The sequence below is a fragment of the Musa acuminata genome, chromosome BXJ2-1, assembly GCF_036884655.1.
Source record: "Musa acuminata AAA Group cultivar baxijiao chromosome BXJ2-1, Cavendish_Baxijiao_AAA, whole genome shotgun sequence".
In the NCBI taxonomy this organism is placed as follows: Eukaryota; Viridiplantae; Streptophyta; class Magnoliopsida; order Zingiberales; family Musaceae; genus Musa; species Musa acuminata.
In genome coordinates, this window is record NC_088338.1 from 11,894,810 (window position 1) to 11,913,956 (window position 19,147).

At 39.3% G+C, this 19,147-nt stretch overlaps 1 protein-coding gene and 3 non-coding genes across 4 annotated transcripts; all 4 read right to left on the minus strand.

Annotated features, from left to right (window-relative positions):
* Positions 1–17,271: 17,271 nt before the first annotated feature.
* On the minus strand, positions 17,272–18,327 carry LOC103997735 (uncharacterized). Its single transcript, XM_009419046.3, has one exon. The coding sequence runs from the start codon at positions 17,898–17,900 to the stop codon at positions 17,301–17,303; it is 600 nt and encodes a 199-aa protein (XP_009417321.2). The 5' UTR covers positions 17,901–18,327; the 3' UTR covers positions 17,272–17,300.
* A 231-nt stretch (positions 18,328–18,558) lies between these two features.
* TRNAL-AAG (transfer RNA leucine (anticodon AAG)) lies at positions 18,559–18,639 on the minus strand. The gene has a single exon. It is a non-coding gene; the product is annotated as a tRNA-Leu (tRNA).
* An 82-nt stretch (positions 18,640–18,721) lies between these two features.
* TRNAL-AAG (transfer RNA leucine (anticodon AAG)) lies at positions 18,722–18,802 on the minus strand. Its single transcript has one exon. It is a non-coding gene; the product is annotated as a tRNA-Leu (tRNA).
* A 194-nt stretch (positions 18,803–18,996) lies between these two features.
* Positions 18,997–19,077, minus strand: TRNAL-AAG (transfer RNA leucine (anticodon AAG)). Its single transcript has one exon. It is a non-coding gene; the product is annotated as a tRNA-Leu (tRNA).
* Between the last annotated feature and the right edge of the window lie 70 nt (positions 19,078–19,147).

The following is a 19,147-nucleotide window of genomic DNA, read 5'->3' on the forward strand; positions in this document are numbered from 1 at the left end:
CTATATGCCATAGTTGAGATAAGTCAACCTTGAATTCAAGACCTAAGAATTCAAGTGACGTATTGATAAGTTAGATCAGTTAAACTTATCAATACTCCCATCATGATACTCATCATGATGTATCTCTTCAAAGATGATGTCAAGGCTTGACATACATCATCAAGTTTGTATGATTGTGTTTGTAACTATTCATCATGTAGTTTGAACATTATCATATAAAGCTGTGAAGCACTATTACATGATGCATACATTTGAAATATTCTAGCAAGTTTTGCATTTTCTTCACATGATAAGATATCAACTCAGGGCATAATGCAAACTTTAGCACATGTTCATATATCTCTTGGTGATGCAAGGATGGCATAATCATAGCAGTGTTTATAGCATCACTCATAGTATTTCTAATCATGATAAGATATCAACTCAGGGCATAATGCAAACTTTAGCACATGTTCATATATCTCTTGGTGATGCAAGGATGGCATAATCATAGCAGTGTTTATAGCATCACTCATAGTATTTCTAATCATGGCAGTGTTTATCAATTCCTATATCTCCCCCTTTGTCATCAACAAAAAGCATAGTAATTATGATACCAGGAAAATAATAATAGCAAGCTTATAGAGGAATTTTACATAGATTGCTTTAAATACTTCTTCCCCCTTTTGTTATAATCCATTGTCTATGTAAAGATTTTGTAGGATGGAATACATACACATGAATCACTTCATCAAATCTATTTCAGAAACTTATTTTTCATGAAAGTGTACGAGAAAATCTGTTTTATAGCATTCGAAATAAGATGCATTTGGACAAGATTTTGTTGCAGATTTTCACATATAATCATGGCAATCAAGTGATTTGATCATTCAATATAGTCCGAAAAATAATTTTAACAAATTTATCTATTCGGACACATCAACATTCCTAATTCTCTTCGAATGAAATCAAATTGTTCTTCACTTAGAGGTTTTGTAAAAATGTCAGCTAGTTGATGTTTAGTATCAATGAACTCTATGGTTACGTCATGATTAGTGACATGATCTCGTATAAAGTGATGTCTAATATCAATATGTTTTGTTCTTGAGTGTTGTATAGGATTCTTAGTTAAGCATATTGCACTCGTGTTATCACATTTAATGGGAATATCTTTAAGATTAACTTTGTAATCTTCTAAAGTGTTTTTCATCCATACAACTTGTGCACAGCATGCACTTGCTGCAATATATTCAGCTTCGGTTGTTAATAGAGCAACCGAGCTTTGTTTCTTAGATGACCAGGAAACAAGGGCATGTCCTAAAAATTGACATGATCCTGATGTGCTTTTTCTATCTAGTCTACAGCCAGCGAAGTCCGCATCAGCATAAGTTGTTAACTCAAAATTTTCTGATTTTGGGTACCATAATCCTAGATTTGTGGTTCCATTAAGATATCTAAGTATTCTTTTAACTGCTTTGAGATGAGATATCTTAGGGTTTGATTGAAATCTAGCACAAAGTCCTACACTGAACATGATGTCTGGTCTGGTGGCAGTGAGGTAAAATAAACTTCCTATCATACCCCTATAAGTTTTTTGATCAAAGCTTTCTCCACTTTCATCAATTTCTAACTTAGTGGAGGTGCTCATAAGAGTGTTACTAGCCTTTGAGTTGTTCATATTAAACATTTTTAATAAATTCATGGCATATTTAGTTTGACTAATAAAGATGCCATTGCTTAATTATTTGATTTGTAAACCTAAGAAGAATGTTAATTCTCCCATTAAGCTCATTTCGAATTCAAGACTCATAGTTTTAGCAAAAGATTCACAAAGAGATTCATTTGTAGAGCCAAAGATGATATCATCAACATAAATCTGAACAATGAGAAAATTATTTTCAAAATTCTTGATAAACAATGTAGTATCAACCTTGCCTTTTGTAAAGTTATTTTTGATAAGAAAAGAACTAAGTCTCTCATACCAAGCCCTTGGGGCTTGTTTTAAACCATAGAGAGCTTTAGTTAATCTAAACACATGATTAGGGAGGCTATTATTTTCAAATCCAGGAGGTTGTTCAACATAAACTTCTTCAGAAATAAAGCCATTTAGAAAAGTGCTTTTAACATCCATTTGAAATAACTTAAAATTATTACTACTAGCGTAGGCAAGGAGCATCCTTATGGCTTCCAATCGAGCCACAGGTGCGAAGGTTTCTTCGTAATCGATACCTTCTTCTTGGTTGAAACCTTTGGCCACTAATCTAGCATTGTTTCTAACCACGATACCATTTTCATCTTGCTTGTTTCTGAAAACCCATTTAGTACCAATAACTAAATGGTCATTTGGCCTAGGAACAAGCTTTCACATCTCATTTCTCTCAAATTGATTCAATTTATCTTGCATTGCGATAATCCATGAATCATCTTTCATGGCTTCGTCAACGCATTTGGGTTCAATTTGGGAGAGAAAGGGGGCGTTTGCAGAAAAAGTTTTAAGAGAAGATCGTGTTTGAACCCCCTTTGACGTGTATCCTAAGATTAGCTCCTTGGGATGAGCATCTACATACTTCCAATCCTTGGGTAAAGATATTTCGGGAGTGGATGCATCCAAGTTGCTAGTTGGAGAAGGGGTTTCATTTAAATTCAAGGAATCAAAATTAACATCTTCGTCAAGATCATTTTTCGTGATTTCGGAAATCTCATTGAAAACAACATGAATGGATTCTTCGATAATTAAAGTTCTTTTATTGAAGATACGAAAGGCTTTAGAAACAGTAGAATAACCAAGAAAGATTCCTTCATCGGATTTAGCATCAAATTTTCCTAAGTTGTCCTTTTCATTTAAGATAAAACACTTACACCCAAAAACTTTAAAATATGAAACATTGGGTTTTTTATTGTTCCATAACTCATAGGGAGTTTTGGTTAGTAGAGGTCTTACTAGAACTCTATTCAAAATGTAGCATGCAGTATTTACGGCTTCGGCCCAAAAATATTTGGGTAGGTTGTGTTCATTCAACATGGTTCTTGCCATTTCTTGTAAATTTCGATTTTTTCTTTCTACAACTCTATTTTGTTGAGGATTTCTAGGAGTAGAGAAATTATGGTTGTATCCATTGAGTTCACAAAATTCCTGGAAATCATGGTTTTGAAATTCACCACCATGATCACTTCTAATTGATGAAATCATAGACCCTTTCTCATTCTGAACAAGTTTGCAAAACTTGGTAAAAGATCTAAGGCACTCACTTTTCTGTTTTAAGAAGTAAGTCCATGTGTATCTGCTATAGTCATCCACGATGACGAAGGCGTATTTGCTACCTCCTAGGCTTGATGTGGAGATTGGTCCGAACAAGTCCATATGGATCAATTGTAAGGGCCTAGAGGTGCTTATTTGATTTTTAGATTTGAAGCTACTCTTAATTTGTTTACCTAATTGGCAAGCATCACATACATTATCTTTGATGAACTTGATATGAGGAATTCCTCTTACAAGTTCTTTGGATGATATTTGAGTGATTAGTTTCATGCTAGCATGACCTAATCTTCTATGCCATATCCAAGCATCCTCATTCAAAGCAGAAAAACACATTTCATTACATAAATCATTGATGTCAATAGTGTATACGTTATTTTGTTTCAATACAATCATAGATATATTTTTGTGTGGTTTTTCAATGATGCAAGCATTAGATTCAAATCTTATAATGTATCCTTTATCACATAATTGACTAATGCTCAAGAGGTTATGTTTTAAACCATCAACTAGCAAAACATCTTCAATAGAGAAGTTGGATTTGTTACCTATGGTTCCTTTGCCAATGATTTTACCCTTGTTGTTGTCTCCGAAGGTGACATATCCTTCATCTATGCTAGTGAGCTTAGAGAATTGAGATGGATCTCTGGTCATATGCCTTGAGCATCCACTATCAAGGTACCATCTCTTGCTCCTAGCTTGCGATGGTTTAGTTTTCTACAAGAAAGGATGATGTTTAGGTACCAATTTGCTTTTGGGTGCCTCATAAATAGATCTACATTTTCTATCATGTTGCATAGAATTTGTCATGGTTTCTTTAGGAACCCAAATCAATTTGTTTGGACTTATTTTCTTGAATGGACAACAATGTGTCTTGTGTCCAAATTTACAACAGAAGTTACATTTGTCTTGATGTCGAATATGTAAGATGGAGCCTTTTATGAAGGTGGTTGGATTTTGGTGAGGACTTCTCACGAATCCAATTCCACTTCTTTTGGGAACGTGACCCTTGTTTGTAAGGATCATGTTCAATGACTTGCTACCAACCTCGAATTTCTTCAAGGTGTCCTTAAGTAGCAAATTTTCTTTTTGGAGAGTTTCTAGATCATGACATTTTATGCATGGGCTTAAACTATCATGATGTTCAGCATTTAACTTATCGAAATTACAAATAAGACTATCATGCTCCTTTTTTAGCAATTTGTATTTACTACTGATAGTCTTACACTCATCAAACAATTCATGGAAAGCATTTAATAATTCATCGAATGATAAATCTGCATCTATTGAATTTGTTACCTCATCTTCGATGGCCATTAAGGCGTAATGAGCAACTTGCTCGGTGTTAGACTCCTCTTCTTCGGATGCGCTTGAGTCATCCCATGTTGCTTGAAGCGCCTTCTTCTTTGATGTTCTCCTTTTGACTTGGGGACAATCACTCTTGTAGTGTCCCGGCTTTTTGCATTCATAGCAGATTACTTGGTCCTTCTTGGGTTCAAGTTTATTTTTTGCATCATTCTTAAACTTGTTTCTTTTAAAGAACTTTTTAAACTTTCTTGTTAGAAGTGCCAAGTCATCATCACAGTCCTCATCACTTGAGTTTTCTCTCAAGTGGCATTCAGAAGTTTTGAGTGCCATATCCTTCCTGTTCTTTGGAAGGATGTCTTCTTGCTCTTCATGAGCTTTACAAGTCATTTCGTAGGTCATTAATGACCCGATTAGTTCTTCAAGAGGGAAATTTCGCAGATCTTTTGCCTCTTGAATAGCCGTGACTTTAGGATCCCAACTCTTAGGAAGGGATCTTAGTATCTTATTAACAAGCTCAAAATCCGAAAAGCTCTTTCCGAGTCCTTTTAGACCGTTGACGACATCCGTGAAACGGGTAAACATGTCGCCAATGGTTTCACTCGGTTTCATCCGGAAAAGTTCGAAAGAATGTAACAGCAAATTGATTTTTGACTCTTTTACTCTACTTGTGCCTTCATGGGTCACTTCGAGTGTGTGCCAAATATCAAATGCAGTTTCACAAGTTGAAACACGGTTAAACTCGTTTTTATCAAGTGCACAAAATAAGGCATTCATAGCCTTTGCATTAAGAGCGAAAGCCTTCTTCTCCAAATCATTCCAATCGATCATTGGAAGAGAAGACTTCGAAAATCCATTTTCGACAAGATTCCACAGTTCAAAATCCATAGAAATAAGAAAGATCCTCATTCGGGTCTTCCAGTAGGTGTAGTCCGTCCCACTGAACATGGGTGGACGCGTAATAGAATGTCCCTCTTGGTTTTCGGCGTATGCCATTTCTCTTGGGTTTTAATCCGTTAGAGAGTTAACCTTACTCTGATACCAATTGTTAGGATCGAGAGCACTAAGAGGGGGGGGGGGGGGGGTGAATTAGTGCAGCGGAAATCTTTCAGCGATTAAAAATGAAAGCTGTGTTCGTTTGATAAAAACTATTTTGATGCAAAAGCCGATTCTAAGAATACTTATGATTAAGTGCAGTTTATGTCTAAACACAGTTTGCGTCTAAGCGTAGTTTACGCAGTTTGCGTCTAAATGCAGTTTGCGTCTAAATGCAGATTGCGTCTAAGCACAGTTTGCGTCTAAGATCAGATTGCATCTAAGCGCAGTGTAGTTTGCGTCTAAACGCAGTTTTACGTCTAAACACAGTTTTACGTCTAAACGTAGTTTTACGTCTAAACACAGTTTGCGTCTAAACGTAGTTTTACGTCTAAACGTAGTTTTATGTTTAAAAGTAGTTTACGTCTAAAACACAGTTTTACGTCTAAACACAGTTTGCGCAGTTTACGTCAAAAACACAGTTTTACGTCTAAACACAGTTTGCGCAGTTTACGTCTAAACGCAGTTTTAAAGGGATCTGAACTTAGAAACTTCGTTCATAAAAGCGCAGAAGACAGTTTTGCAGAATCAAAACGTAAAGTAATGTATGAAAACATCGATTTACGTCTGAATCCAGATTCGAAAAGATCAGCACTTAGAAACTTGTTCGTAAAGGTGCAGAGAGTAGTAGCTATGTAGGAGGTTTGCAGTAATGATAAAGTGCTCAAAATAAACGCAAACCAGAGATTTAGAGTGGTTCGGTCAGTCTTGACCTACTCCACTTTTGGCTTCCTCCACCGACGAGGTCACCGACGTCAACTAGAGGCCTTCCTTCAATAGGCGAAGGCCAACTGCCCTTTTACAGATTCACTCCTTTTGATGGGCTCAGGAGACAACCCTTACAGGACCTTTCTCTCCTCTCTTTACAACTCAAGACTTGAAGAACAGAAAGAGGAGAACTTTAGGACTTTACACAAATTTGAGCTCTTAGAATCACTGAAAAGATCAAGAATTCGGTGTAGGTCTATATCTTTTCAGTGCTGAATGGGTGGGGTATTTATAGGCCCCAACCCAATTCAAATTTGGAGCTCAAAACGATCAAATCCCGGAATTCCGGGATCAGGCGGTTGCACCTCCTGACTGGAGAGGTTGCACCGCCTGGCAGAGCTCGAGGACTGAGCCCAGGCGGTTGCACCTCTGTGTCAGGGGCGGTTGCACCGCCTGAGTCTGGCTCGGAGACTGAGCCCCAGGCGGTGCCACCTCTTGACTGAGGCGGTTGCACCTCTCTGCCAGAGCTCAAAGACCGAGCTCAGGCGGTGCCACCTCTCTGTTAGGGAGGTTGCACCGCCCAGTCTAGCTCGAAGACTGAGCTCAGGCGGTGCCACCTCCTGGCTGGGGCGATTGCACCGCCCAGTCTCGCTGGGAGGCTTAGCCCAGGCGGTGCCACCTCCTGGCCTAGGCGGTTGCACCTCCTGGTGCAATCAGGGTCCGAATGGTTAGCTCCATTCGGCCCAATTTCAGTCTTTCAGGGGCCCAATTGCCCCAAGATTAAGCTAATGGGATCACCTCCCATTTTCCAACTTAATCAATGTGCTAACTACGATTAGATCTAAGACAATTTCTGCAGCTTTGCTTCGGTGCGTCAATCGCTTCTTCCGGCGAGTTTCCGGCGAACTTCCGTCGATCATCCGATGAACCCTCGGTGATGCTCCTGCGGACTTCCGGCAAACTCCTAGACTTTGCGACAATCCACTTGGCGAGTTCCGACGAGCTTCGCTTGGCAAGCTTCTGGACTTCTCGGATCTGTTCTCGCAGAACCTCCGATGACCGTCCGAACTTCCGTCGAACTCTCGAACTCCCAACGTGATCATGAACTTGACTCCGGCGCAACTCCTGCTGCTTGTCTAACTTTCATCGTAGTTAATCCTGTACACTTATCTCAACACATAGATTAGACAACAAATGACAATTGACTTCATCATCAAAATCCGAGATTCAACATACTAGTCATATGTGCCCTACAAGCCAATCACGTGAGTGATGACATGTGTGACTTGACACGCAATCTTTTTTACTTATTATATTTTGACATTTATATATATATATATATATATATATATATATATATATATATATAGTGATGTCCTTAGATCTGTGCAATGAGAATCGGATCATGATGAGATCATGATAATGAGACCGATTCGCCTTTAAACATGGATCCTAAATAATCCTGGTCATATGTTACTCGAGAGGGAAATCGAGATAACCACAGAGATTGGTGTATTGTATCCTCGTCTATATGATAGATGTAGCTTGTCTCATAGTTGCTCGTGTGGGGACACTAGGGATACAATACAAGTGCTTATTGGGGAATGAGTTCACCGATCCTCTTATGGAATGCTGAATGGTTGATGATGCCTTATTGTCAAATAGTGATTCCGTAGTCCCAATAGTGTATCTGGTCCTTAGACTTAAGACATCAAGGATGTTCTGTATGAGTGCTCCACTCTTTGATACTGGACTTATAGGTTTGGATGTCCCAGATCTAGTACAACCGGTCATCGAGAGTGATAGTCAACCTTACGAGAGCTATTGAGTGTTGATAAAGGATCGTCCACTCTCGGTGTCATGATAGGAACCCCTATCTTATTGGATAGGGGTTCAGATATAAGATATCCGCTGGAGACCCTATCTTATTGGATATCCAATAAGCCTATGAATTATTGGATCCTATAAATGAGATCCAATAAAAGCCCATGAGAGATTATAGGATAGAGATCCACTAATTTAAGATGATTGGGTAGTTAGATGGAGATCCAATACCTAATAGGGCAAGATCCATTAGGGTTAAGTTCACAGGGGACCTGTTGTGTGGATCACCGCTAGAGAGGAGGGCGCTTGACCTCCTTCACCCTCTCCTAGAGATCTGTAGGGATTCAGGGATATATGATCTCCCTAGATAACACAATATATCTCATACTTGATTATCTATTTCATGAATTTTACGCACTAATCTTCGTATGATGATGAACATATCTTTGGAAATTATGGATTTTATTTTTTGTTCTTCCGCCGTGCATGTAATGTAGCCCCCAAGATTTCCCAATACTAGTTTCAAAGCCAAGTTGTTCGTGCAAAAGGTTGATTTTGAAATGTGTCTGTTGTGTTTTAGATAAACTTTTAACATCAAAATCATTGACGCAAAAGCAAGAAAGGATAGCAACAGTTGCTCTCGCAGATGGCAACTTGCGTGCGTGCAACCGCATGCAAGTAGCACAGCGCCGGCATACGCGCAGGCGCTGCACCTATAGTAGCCTACCAACGGCCTGCTTACAGTAGTCCTGTGGCCGGCAAAGGGCTAGCAACCCGTGGGTGTCCAACCCGCGGGCGCAGCCCCCACAAGGGGCAACGCTTGTGGGTGTTGCGCCCAGGGGAAAACTGCCCGCAAGGGTGGTAGGGCCCGTAGGGGTGCCAGCCCAGCGGAGCAGTGGTGCCTGCGGGCATTACGCCCATGGGCAGTGGTGTTGGCGGGTGCTGCACCTGCCGGCAGAGGTGTCGCGGGGCAGCGGTGCATGCTAGCGCTGGGCCAGTGAGCAAAGCTGCCCGTGGAGGCAGCAACGCCTACTGGCGCTACTTTCGCGAGCAGAGTCGCCCGTAGGGGCGCCCACCTGCAAGAGCGGCACTCCTGCCGGTGGCGGCGACAACAAAAAGGGGAAGAGAGGAAATTAGGGTTTGAGCAAAAAGATAATTTTGCTCTTATGAATTTGAGAAATTTCAGGTTCTGCCCTTTACCCAAATTATGAAAATACCTCTCAAAATTTAAAAAATTCCCTACATGTCCCTAATTTCAAAATAAATAATTAATTTAAAAGTTTAATTGATTGTTATTTTTATTATTATCTAGTAGTCCTTCATGATAATGATTTATACATTTGATGTATGATATGTGGACGGATGATCATGGACCGTATGATATGTGTACTTGTGATTATTATTATTAGAGTCTACGAGTCTCCATTTTATTTTTCGTTTATTGTCGGGCTTGCGTGTCTATGATTAAGTTATAATCACATGAGGCGTAGTAGGAGCGTGGAAGCGATAGCAGAACCCACAAAACGGATGATCGTGATGCATGGAGATGCGTCGAGATGCCAACAGAACCGATGACGATGAGATAGATGATCATAGGGCATGGAGATGTACCGCTACACACATAGAACTTGATGTGAGTGATTTGACCCACTAGCTCAGGCCAGATCACATTTGGCTATAGTTCATGATCATCTGGTGTAATTGTTTATGTGATGTGTGATTGTTTATATAACTACTAGATATGTATATATATTTGCATGTAATATAGATATATATTAAATATGTATGTATGTGACATGTCATATTATGAGACCAAATTAAAAAAAACCCTGTCTAGACAATATTAAGTTAGTAAACGTGAGGTAATTATATTAACCCACGTGGCCTTCCATCGTTATAGGAAGGGATCGATTATCGGTGTAGCTTGAGTTAGTTGAGTCCCTCGAGGCTCACTTATATTGCAATTCACTATCCTGCCTACGACATAGAGATGCCACCAGTGACCTGAGGACATAGTATGCTTGGTTGAGTCACTCAAGGGTATATCATCGAATTATACTCATCTTGTAACGATGGTGTTGACATAACAGAATATCATGGTTGGTCGAGTCCCTCGAGACCATGGTGATTCGGAGGCCGAATAGGACGAGAATCACAACGAGTTGTGATTGACAAGAGTTGCATACCTTTTGGGCTTAGTGTGATTGTTTGAGTCCCTTGAGGTTACACTAAGACGCTGATTGGATCCCGATTCCCACTAGAAGTCTGTCGGAGACTTCCGTTTCATGTGCTGAGGGTGTCGCATGACTTGCCAGTAAAATAGTGGGACCATATTTAGATAGAAGTCCATATCTTGATTGTTTATTTTTACAAAATTTGTATATTATTTATTTCTGCTGCATCTTTATTTTCAGAAAATGTCACTTTCAAATCCCTTACGTGGCATACTTGATGTTAACCACCTCACTGATCCAAATTATATGGATTAGCTTCGCAACTTGAGAATTGTTCTCACAGTGGAGAAAATCACGTACGTCCTTGATACAATGATGCCTACACCCGAGGAAGGGGTAAGCGATGATGATATCGCTCGCTACGTGAAGTACATTGATGACTCCACTCTTGTTCAGTGTTACATGTTGGGCTCCATGACTCTTGAGTTACAAAGACAACATGAAAAGATGGATACTATATCCATTCTCCTACATGTTTGTAAACTGTTTGAGGAATAGGGAAGGACTCAACGATATGAGATATTTAAGAGCTTCTTCCATACTAAGATGACTAGGGGAACACCAGTTCAGAACCATGTCCTAAAGATGATTGAGTGGATAGACAAACTTATAGTCTAGGAATGATCCTAGAGGATAACTTGTGTATGGATCTTGTGCTTTAATCCCTACCAGATTTCTTTTCATAGTTCATAATGAATTTTAATATGAACAAGCTTGAGGTGACTTTCCCAAAGCTCCTCAGTGTATTAAGGGAGGCAGGGAGCACTATCAAGAAAGAGAAGCCAGTTTTCTACACTAGTGAGACCAGAAAGAAAAGAAAAGCAGAAAAGTCCCTTAAGAAGGGCAAGGGCAAGGGCAGACTAGGTAAAGCAAATGTTGCTAAGAAAGACCTAGTAAAGGACAAAGGTCAATGCTTCTACTGTGGAAAAGACGAGCACTGAAAGAGGAACTACAAAAAGTACCTCCTAGGAGACTAGCGAGAGGCGAGATAGACAAGATGGGCAATGGGGCAAAAGTTGCTATAGTAGCTGTTAGCGAGATCGCCCTACATTTACCTGATGGAGCTGTTATTGCATTGGATGCATGCTATTTTGTTCCTTCTAGTATCAAAAACATTATTTCCATTTCATGTTTGACAACTAGTGGACATAAATTAGATTTTAAGAACAATGATTGTTCAATACTATTAGATGATGAGATCATCACGAGAGGAATATTGCATAATGGTTTGTTTATGCTAAACACTACTTCACATATCATGAATGTAAGTGTGTCTAAGAGGAAACAAGATGATATGAACAGTGCATACTTGTGACATTATAGGCTAGGTCACTTCTATGAGAGAATGATTCAAAAGTTTGTAAATGATGAATATCTAGATCCATTTGACTATGAGTCATATACAACCTGCGAGTCTTGTCTTCGTAGAAAACTGACCAACTCTCCATTTAGTGGAATTAGAGAAAAAGCCACTAAACTACTGGAACTCATACATAGTGATGTATGTGGACCCATGTCAACTCATGTCATTGGTGGTTACTCCTACTTCATTACCTTTATTGATAATTTCTTAAGATATTGACATGTGTACTTAATGAAGTATAAGTCCGAGGCCTTTGAGAAATTCAGAGAGTATAAGAATGAAGTGAAAATCCAGACTGGAAATAGTATCAATACTCTTCGATCACATCGAGGAGGTGAGTACTTAAGTACAAAGTTTACTCAGTTCCTCAAGGACCATGAGATTCTATCCTAATGGACACCTCCTTATACACCTTAGCTCGATGGTGTATCTGAAAGGAGGAATCGTACGCTATTAGACATAGTACGGTCCATGATGAATTTTCTTAACCTATCCATCTCATTTTGGGGATATACCCTAGAGACCGCAGCTTACATTCTGAACAGAGTTCCAACTAAGTCGGTAGTCTCTACACCATATAAGATATGGAAAGGGAAGAAGTCTGATCTTAAGGTTGTTAAGATTTGGGATTGCCTTGCCCACGTTAAAAGACACAACCTCGATAAGTTGGAATCAAGGACAAAGTTGTGCAAGTTTATGGGATACCCTAAGGAAACTTGTGGGTATTATTTCTATCATCTCAAGGACCAAAAGGTCTTTATAGCTAAGAGAGCGACGTTCCTTGAGAAGAAACACATTCTTGGCGGAGATAGTGGGAGCATGATAGAGTTGAGTGAGGTTGGAGAATCTAGCTCAAGCACCACTCTACAACCCGAGTCTTTTCAGGTACCTAACACACAAGTTCTGACTTTATATAGGTCCGACAGAGTATCCCATCCTCCTGAGAGATATGTGGGATATATTGGAGGAGAGGATGTTGAGGATATTGATCCTCAAACCTACAAGGAGGCTATTATGAGTATAGACTTCGGGAAGTGACAAGAAGCCATGAATTCTAAGATGGATTCCATATACTGCAATAAGGTTTGGAACCTAGTTGATGTGCCCGAGGGTATTATACCCATCGGTTGCAAGTGGATATTTAAGAAAAAGATCGGAGCAGATGGAAAGGTAGAGACCTATAAAACAAGGCTAGTGGCTAAGGGATATCGTCAAAGGCAAGGTGTTGACTATGATGAAACCTTCTTACTCGTAGCCATGCTAAAATTCATCCGAATTCTATTGGCTATTGCAACACACTATAATTATGAGATCTAGCAGATGGACATAAAAATCGCATTCTTCAATGGCAACCTCGAGGAGGAGGTGCATATGATAAAGCCTGAGGGATTTATATCCAAGAACTACCTAGATAAGGTGTGCAGGTTGCTTAGATCCATTTATGGACTAAAGCAAGCTTCTCGAAGTTGGAACATAAGATTTGATGAGGGAATCAGATCTTATGTCTTCGTTAAGAACGAATATGAGCCTTTTGTATACATGAAGGTAAGTGGGAGCACTATCACCTTCTTGGTATTATATATGGATAACATCGTGATCATTGGGAATGATGTAGGAATGTTATCCACAGTAAAAGATTGGTTATCTAGACACTTCTCCATGAAAGACTTAAGGGAAGCATCCTATATCTTGGGGATTCAGATCTATAGAGATAGATCTAAGAGGATGCTTGGCTTGTCCCAGTCTAGGTACATAGACACCATTGTCAAAATGTTTGGCATGAAAACTTCCAATAGAGGTCTCATACCGATGAGACGTGGGATATCGATTTCTAGAAGTATATCACCAAAGACTCCTGAAGAAAGGAAGAACATTGATAGAATACCCTATGCATCAGCAATAGGGTCTATCATGTATGTCATACTATGTACCAGGCCTGATATAGCGCATGCTCTGAGTGTCATGAGCAAGTATCAAGCAGATCTAGGCTTGGAGCATTGGAAAGCAGTAAAGTGTATCCTTAAGTACTTGAGAAGGACTAAGGATCTTTTATTGGTATATGAAGGTAATAGCATCGGGGTTGAAGGCTGCACAAACTCGAGTTTCTAGTCTGATGTCGATGATAACAAGTCTAATTCAAGGTATGTATTCATCTTGAATGGAGGAGTAGTGTGTTGGAAGAGTTCCAAGCAAAACACTACTACTGACTCGACCATAGAGGCAGAATACATTGCTACAATAGAGGCAGCAAAAATGGAGTTTGGATGAAGAAGTTCATCACAGATTTGGGAGTCGATTTCGTTATATTGCGACAACTACAGGGCGATTGCTTAAATTTGGGAATCTGGGTCTCATCAGAAGTGTTCTGGGGAGGTTCCAATTGTCAACTTAACCCTAATGGATCCTCCCATATTGGGTATTGGATCTTCATCTAACTACCCAAGCCTCTTAGATTAATGGATCTCTATCCAATAATTTCTCATGATCTCTTATTAGATCTCATCCAGATGATCCAATAATTTAGGGGTTTATTGAATATCCAATAAGATAAAGGCTTCGGCGGATATCTTATATCCGAACCTCTACTCATTGCAATGCCTACCATATGTGTGTGATCCTCTAGGCCCAATGTCGAGCTGGCCGTGAGTCATACCAGTTAGAACTTCTTCTGGCTTAGTGAATTATTATCTCCATAATAATTCACTCGAATCATCGATTGCGGACGTACTAGGCCACTACGCCACAGTCCCTAGACGATATAGAGGAATCCAATCCATTGGACCTGTTTGTCCTTAGTTACCGTGTATCTTTAGTCCCTCATCCATCTAATATTCTAGAGAACGTATACCAGGCATAGTGCTATCAGACCCATACGATTTCTACTGGAGTCTCGCTCTAGTCGGATTCTCCCGGAGAACTCTTTCTCTCTCAATACGAATGACCTTGGCTAGGGATTTGTTTGAGCAAGAATATATGAGACATTCCTCTCATGACATTGAGAGTGGATGATCCTCTATCGATACTCAATAGTCCTCGTAAGGTTGACTACCACTCCTGATGACCGGTTGTGTTAAATTTGAGACATCCAAACCTATAAGTTCGGTATCAAAGAGTGAAGCACTCATATAGGATATTTTTTGTGTCTCAAGTCTAAGGACCAGATACACCAACGAGACTATGAAATCGCTGTCTGAAAATAAGACATCATCAACCATTCATCATTTCATAAGCGGATCAATCAGTGAACTCATTCCCCAACGAACACCTATATTGTATCCATAGTATCCCCACATGAGCAACTATGAGACCAGCTATATCCATCATATGGACGGGTATATAACACACTAGTAGGTCCGGTTATCTCGATGTTCCTCTCGAGTAACTAATGACCGGGATTATTTAGGATCTGTGTTTAAAGATGAATTAGTCTCATTATCATGATCTCATCACGATCCGATTCCCATTGCATAGATCCAAGGACATCACAATATATATATTTATGCATATATGCAACAAGCAATAGAAAGTGATAAATGTCAAAATATAATAAACAAAAAGACTATGCATCAAGTCACATGTGCCATCACTCACGTGATTAGCTTGTAGGGCACCTATGACTAGTAGAAGAGGTAGCCCATTTTTTATTACGTAGTGCGCGCAGCGAGGAGGATTGTTCAGCGATTTGAGGAGCATCTTCATAGGCCCTACCATATAGATAGATCATCGCTAGAGAGGAGGATAATTGATCTTCTTCATCCTCTCTCATATATCTATAGGTTTTTAGGGATATATGATCTCCCTAGGTAACACAATCTCCCTTGTATGCGTAATTTTTCAGTTTTATGAGTTTTTACACACTAATATTTACATGACGATGAAATCTTATTTTCTGTGAAAAATTCTGGGATTTTATTTTCTGTTCTTCCATTTCATATGTGATGTCGCCTCAGATTTCTCAACATATAGAGCACTCTTGCTTATCCTTATGAATCTTGGCTTAATGGATATTGGATCCTCATCCAATAATTATTCTAAGCCCTATTGGGTCCCACCCAATGGATCTAATAAAACATGGGCTTATTGGATATTTCATATCAATGTTTTAATCGTCGCATTGTTGACTAATGTATGTGACCCTCTAGGCCTAATACCGAGTTGGTCGTGAGTTACACTTGTCATAACTCTTTCTGACTTAGTGAATTATTATCCCCATAATAATTCAATCAAGTCGAGAATAATTCACTTAACTTATCAACTATAGACGTATTAGGCCACGAAGCTATTGTCCCAAATGGTATAGGGGGATCTAATCCATTGGACATATTTACCCTTAATTGTCGTGTTTCTGTAGTCCCTCATCCACATAATATCTCATAGATCATATACTAAGCATGGTACTATCAAGCCCATATGATATCTATCCGAGTCTTACCCTAATCGAATTCTCTTAGAAAACTCCTTCACTTTCAATCTGAATCTTACACTTATTGATTCATCATGATCCAATCGACCCTAACGATGAATTTGCTTGAGTGAAAGCATTTGAGATATTCCTTTCATGATACCGAGAGTATATGATCCTTTATTGATATTCAATTGCGTTCTTAAGGTTGACTATCATTCCCAATAATCATCTGTGCTAAATCTGAAACTTGTAGACCTATAAGTTCGGTATCAAAGAATGAAGTACTCAAACAAGGCATTCTTACTATCTCAAGTCTAAGGACCAAATATATAATTAAGACTACAGAATCGCTGTGAGGTATCATTAACCATTCAACATTCCGGAAATTGATCATTCGGTGAACTCATTCTCCAATGAGCATCTATACTATTTCTCTAGTGTCCCCACACAAGCAACTATGAGACCAACTACCTCCATGATATAGACGGATATATAGCACATTAGTTTGTTCAGTTATTTCAATGTTTCTTTCGAATAATCTTTGATCGAAAATATTTAGGGTCTGTGTTTAAAAGCGAATTGGTCTCATTATCATAATCTCATCATGATCTAATTCTCATTGCATAGATCCAAAAATATTATAATATATTCATCATCCAATATAAAGAGAAAAAATATAATAATAATAATAACTAAAAAAATTAAACAATGTATCACATATATTATCACTCACGTGACACTTGTAACTAGCATTAATCATCTTAATTAAATCCTTTATGATAAAATCTTCTAAGATAATATTATTATAGAGATTTCTTTTCTCATTTTCAATCTTTATTTCGTCAATGTGACTTTGAAAATATAAAAAAATAGAAGAAAATAAAAAAAAGAGAAAAAGAAAACAAAATCACAATGAGTTATATGAGATACCCTATTAGTTATTATATTTAAAAAATATACAAATTCATTTTTGATCTACGATGCTTGATTGAATCTTAGTATAAAATTTTCGATCTATGAATTTAATCTTGATATAAAAATTTTATATGATAAATTTATTTGTTAAGTGCGATGATTCTAACAACATAGAGATCGTCTAATAGGAGATGAAATGTTGTGTATGCTTGGAGATCAACGGGACATGGAGCTGCAATCCAAGTCGATCGCGCTCCCGTTCCGCGCGGAGAAATTGAGCGGACATGAGAGGTGAGTCCTAAACCTCACGGAAAGAAGGCGGCCAGCCCTCCACCGGGTACTCGCGTGCCCATCGAGGTCGAATGGCACGACGCCCCGCCTCAGCGCCACCTTCATGGCCTCCATGGCCTTCTTGTCCAGCGGGATCGGCGACGACTGGAAGCGATAGTTGAGTTCGGAGGAGCTGTTCTTGGCGACATCGAGCGGGTTGGCCCGTAGCTCCGCGACATCGATGCCGTGGAACCGGAGAAGGAAGCTGAGGTCGGAGAAGCCGGCACGGGCTTTGTTGTTGTCGTTCTCCGCCACCACATCGAGGGCCATCTGAATCTTAAGCAGCCCTGACGGGTCGTAGTCGAGATGGTTGAGCTGCGCGTAGGCCACCTTGATGTAGGGAATCTTGGGCTTGTAGACCATGTAGATGACGAAGACGACGATGCCGGTGATGATGACGGCCGTTGCTAGGATGGCATACACGATAGCCAGCATCCAGATTAGGGGATTGGTGCGCCGCCCCTGCCGCGTTTTGAGCTTTGGCATCGGGAATTTTGACAAACACCATGCGGGCGAGTGTTGCTGCTGCTGCTGCTGCACTATAGCGTTTCTTATGGGATCGAGCAAGATTTGGTAACTCCTTTTCTTTAGTATTCCAAACAAAGAAAAATACCATTCTTGCCTTGTGATAGCTAACTTATCCTGTTGCCTTTTGAGACTCCACCACTGGCTACAATTCAACTGTATGCAACCTTTTTGGCTTCATGTCTTCCTTTCTCGACACTCTTGCCCTCCATTTACACGATGTAGTCCAATGTTTTGGACGCAGCTAAACGTCATGGCTGTTGCTGCTGTGGAGCCTCGAACAAAGGCATATTTGTAGGTAGGCCTACTAAAAGGAGGTCAAAGAAGGGGTTTGCCATTCTCAGAAAACATTGGAAATGAACGCAACGCTTATTTAATGAACTTCTAATAATCGCTCGTCCTCTTGAGCTAACAGCTGCAAATGGCTTCGATTTAACTTGGGATTGTCTTAAAAAAAAAATAATGTTGAAAGTGGGATTTGAACCCACGCCCTTTCGGACCAGAACCTTAATCTTAGACCAACTCGGCCATCTCAACTGATGTTTGAATGGTAAATCTTATGTTTTATATATATTTAAAGTAAGTTGGTAATTGTAGATAGATAAAACATAAAACATCTTGTTGAGAGTGGGATTTGAACCCACGCCCTTTCGGACCAGAACCTTAATCTGGCGCCTTAGACCAACTCGGCCATCTCAACTGATATTTGAATGGTGAATCTTATATTTTATATATATTTAAAGTAAGTTGGTAATTCTAGATAGATAAAACATAAAACATCTTGTTGAGAGTGGGATTTGAACCCACGCCCTTTCGGACCAGAACCTTAATCTGGCGCCTTAGACCAACTCGGCCATCTCAACTATTATTTGAATGGTGAATCTTATATTTTATATACATTTAAAGTAAGTTGGTAATTGTAGATAGATAAAACATAAAATATCTTGTTGAGAGTGGGATTTAAACCCACGCAACTGTTATTTGAATGATGAATCTTATGTTTTATATACATTTAAAGTAAGTTGGTAATTGTAGACAGATAAAATATAAAATATCTTGTTGAGAGTGGGATTTGAACCCACGCCCTTTCGGACCAGAACCTTAATCTGACGCCTTAGACCAACTCGGCCATCTCAACTATGGTTGTTAGTTTCTTTCCTTTTTATTTAAATACATTTTAGAAGCTGCTAACATAACAACATACAAAT

Coding starts and splice junctions, on each gene's coding strand:
- LOC103997735 (XM_009419046.3), bottom strand. CDS start 17,900: ATGCCAAAGCTCAAAACGCGGCAGGGGCGGCGCACCAATCCCCTAATC.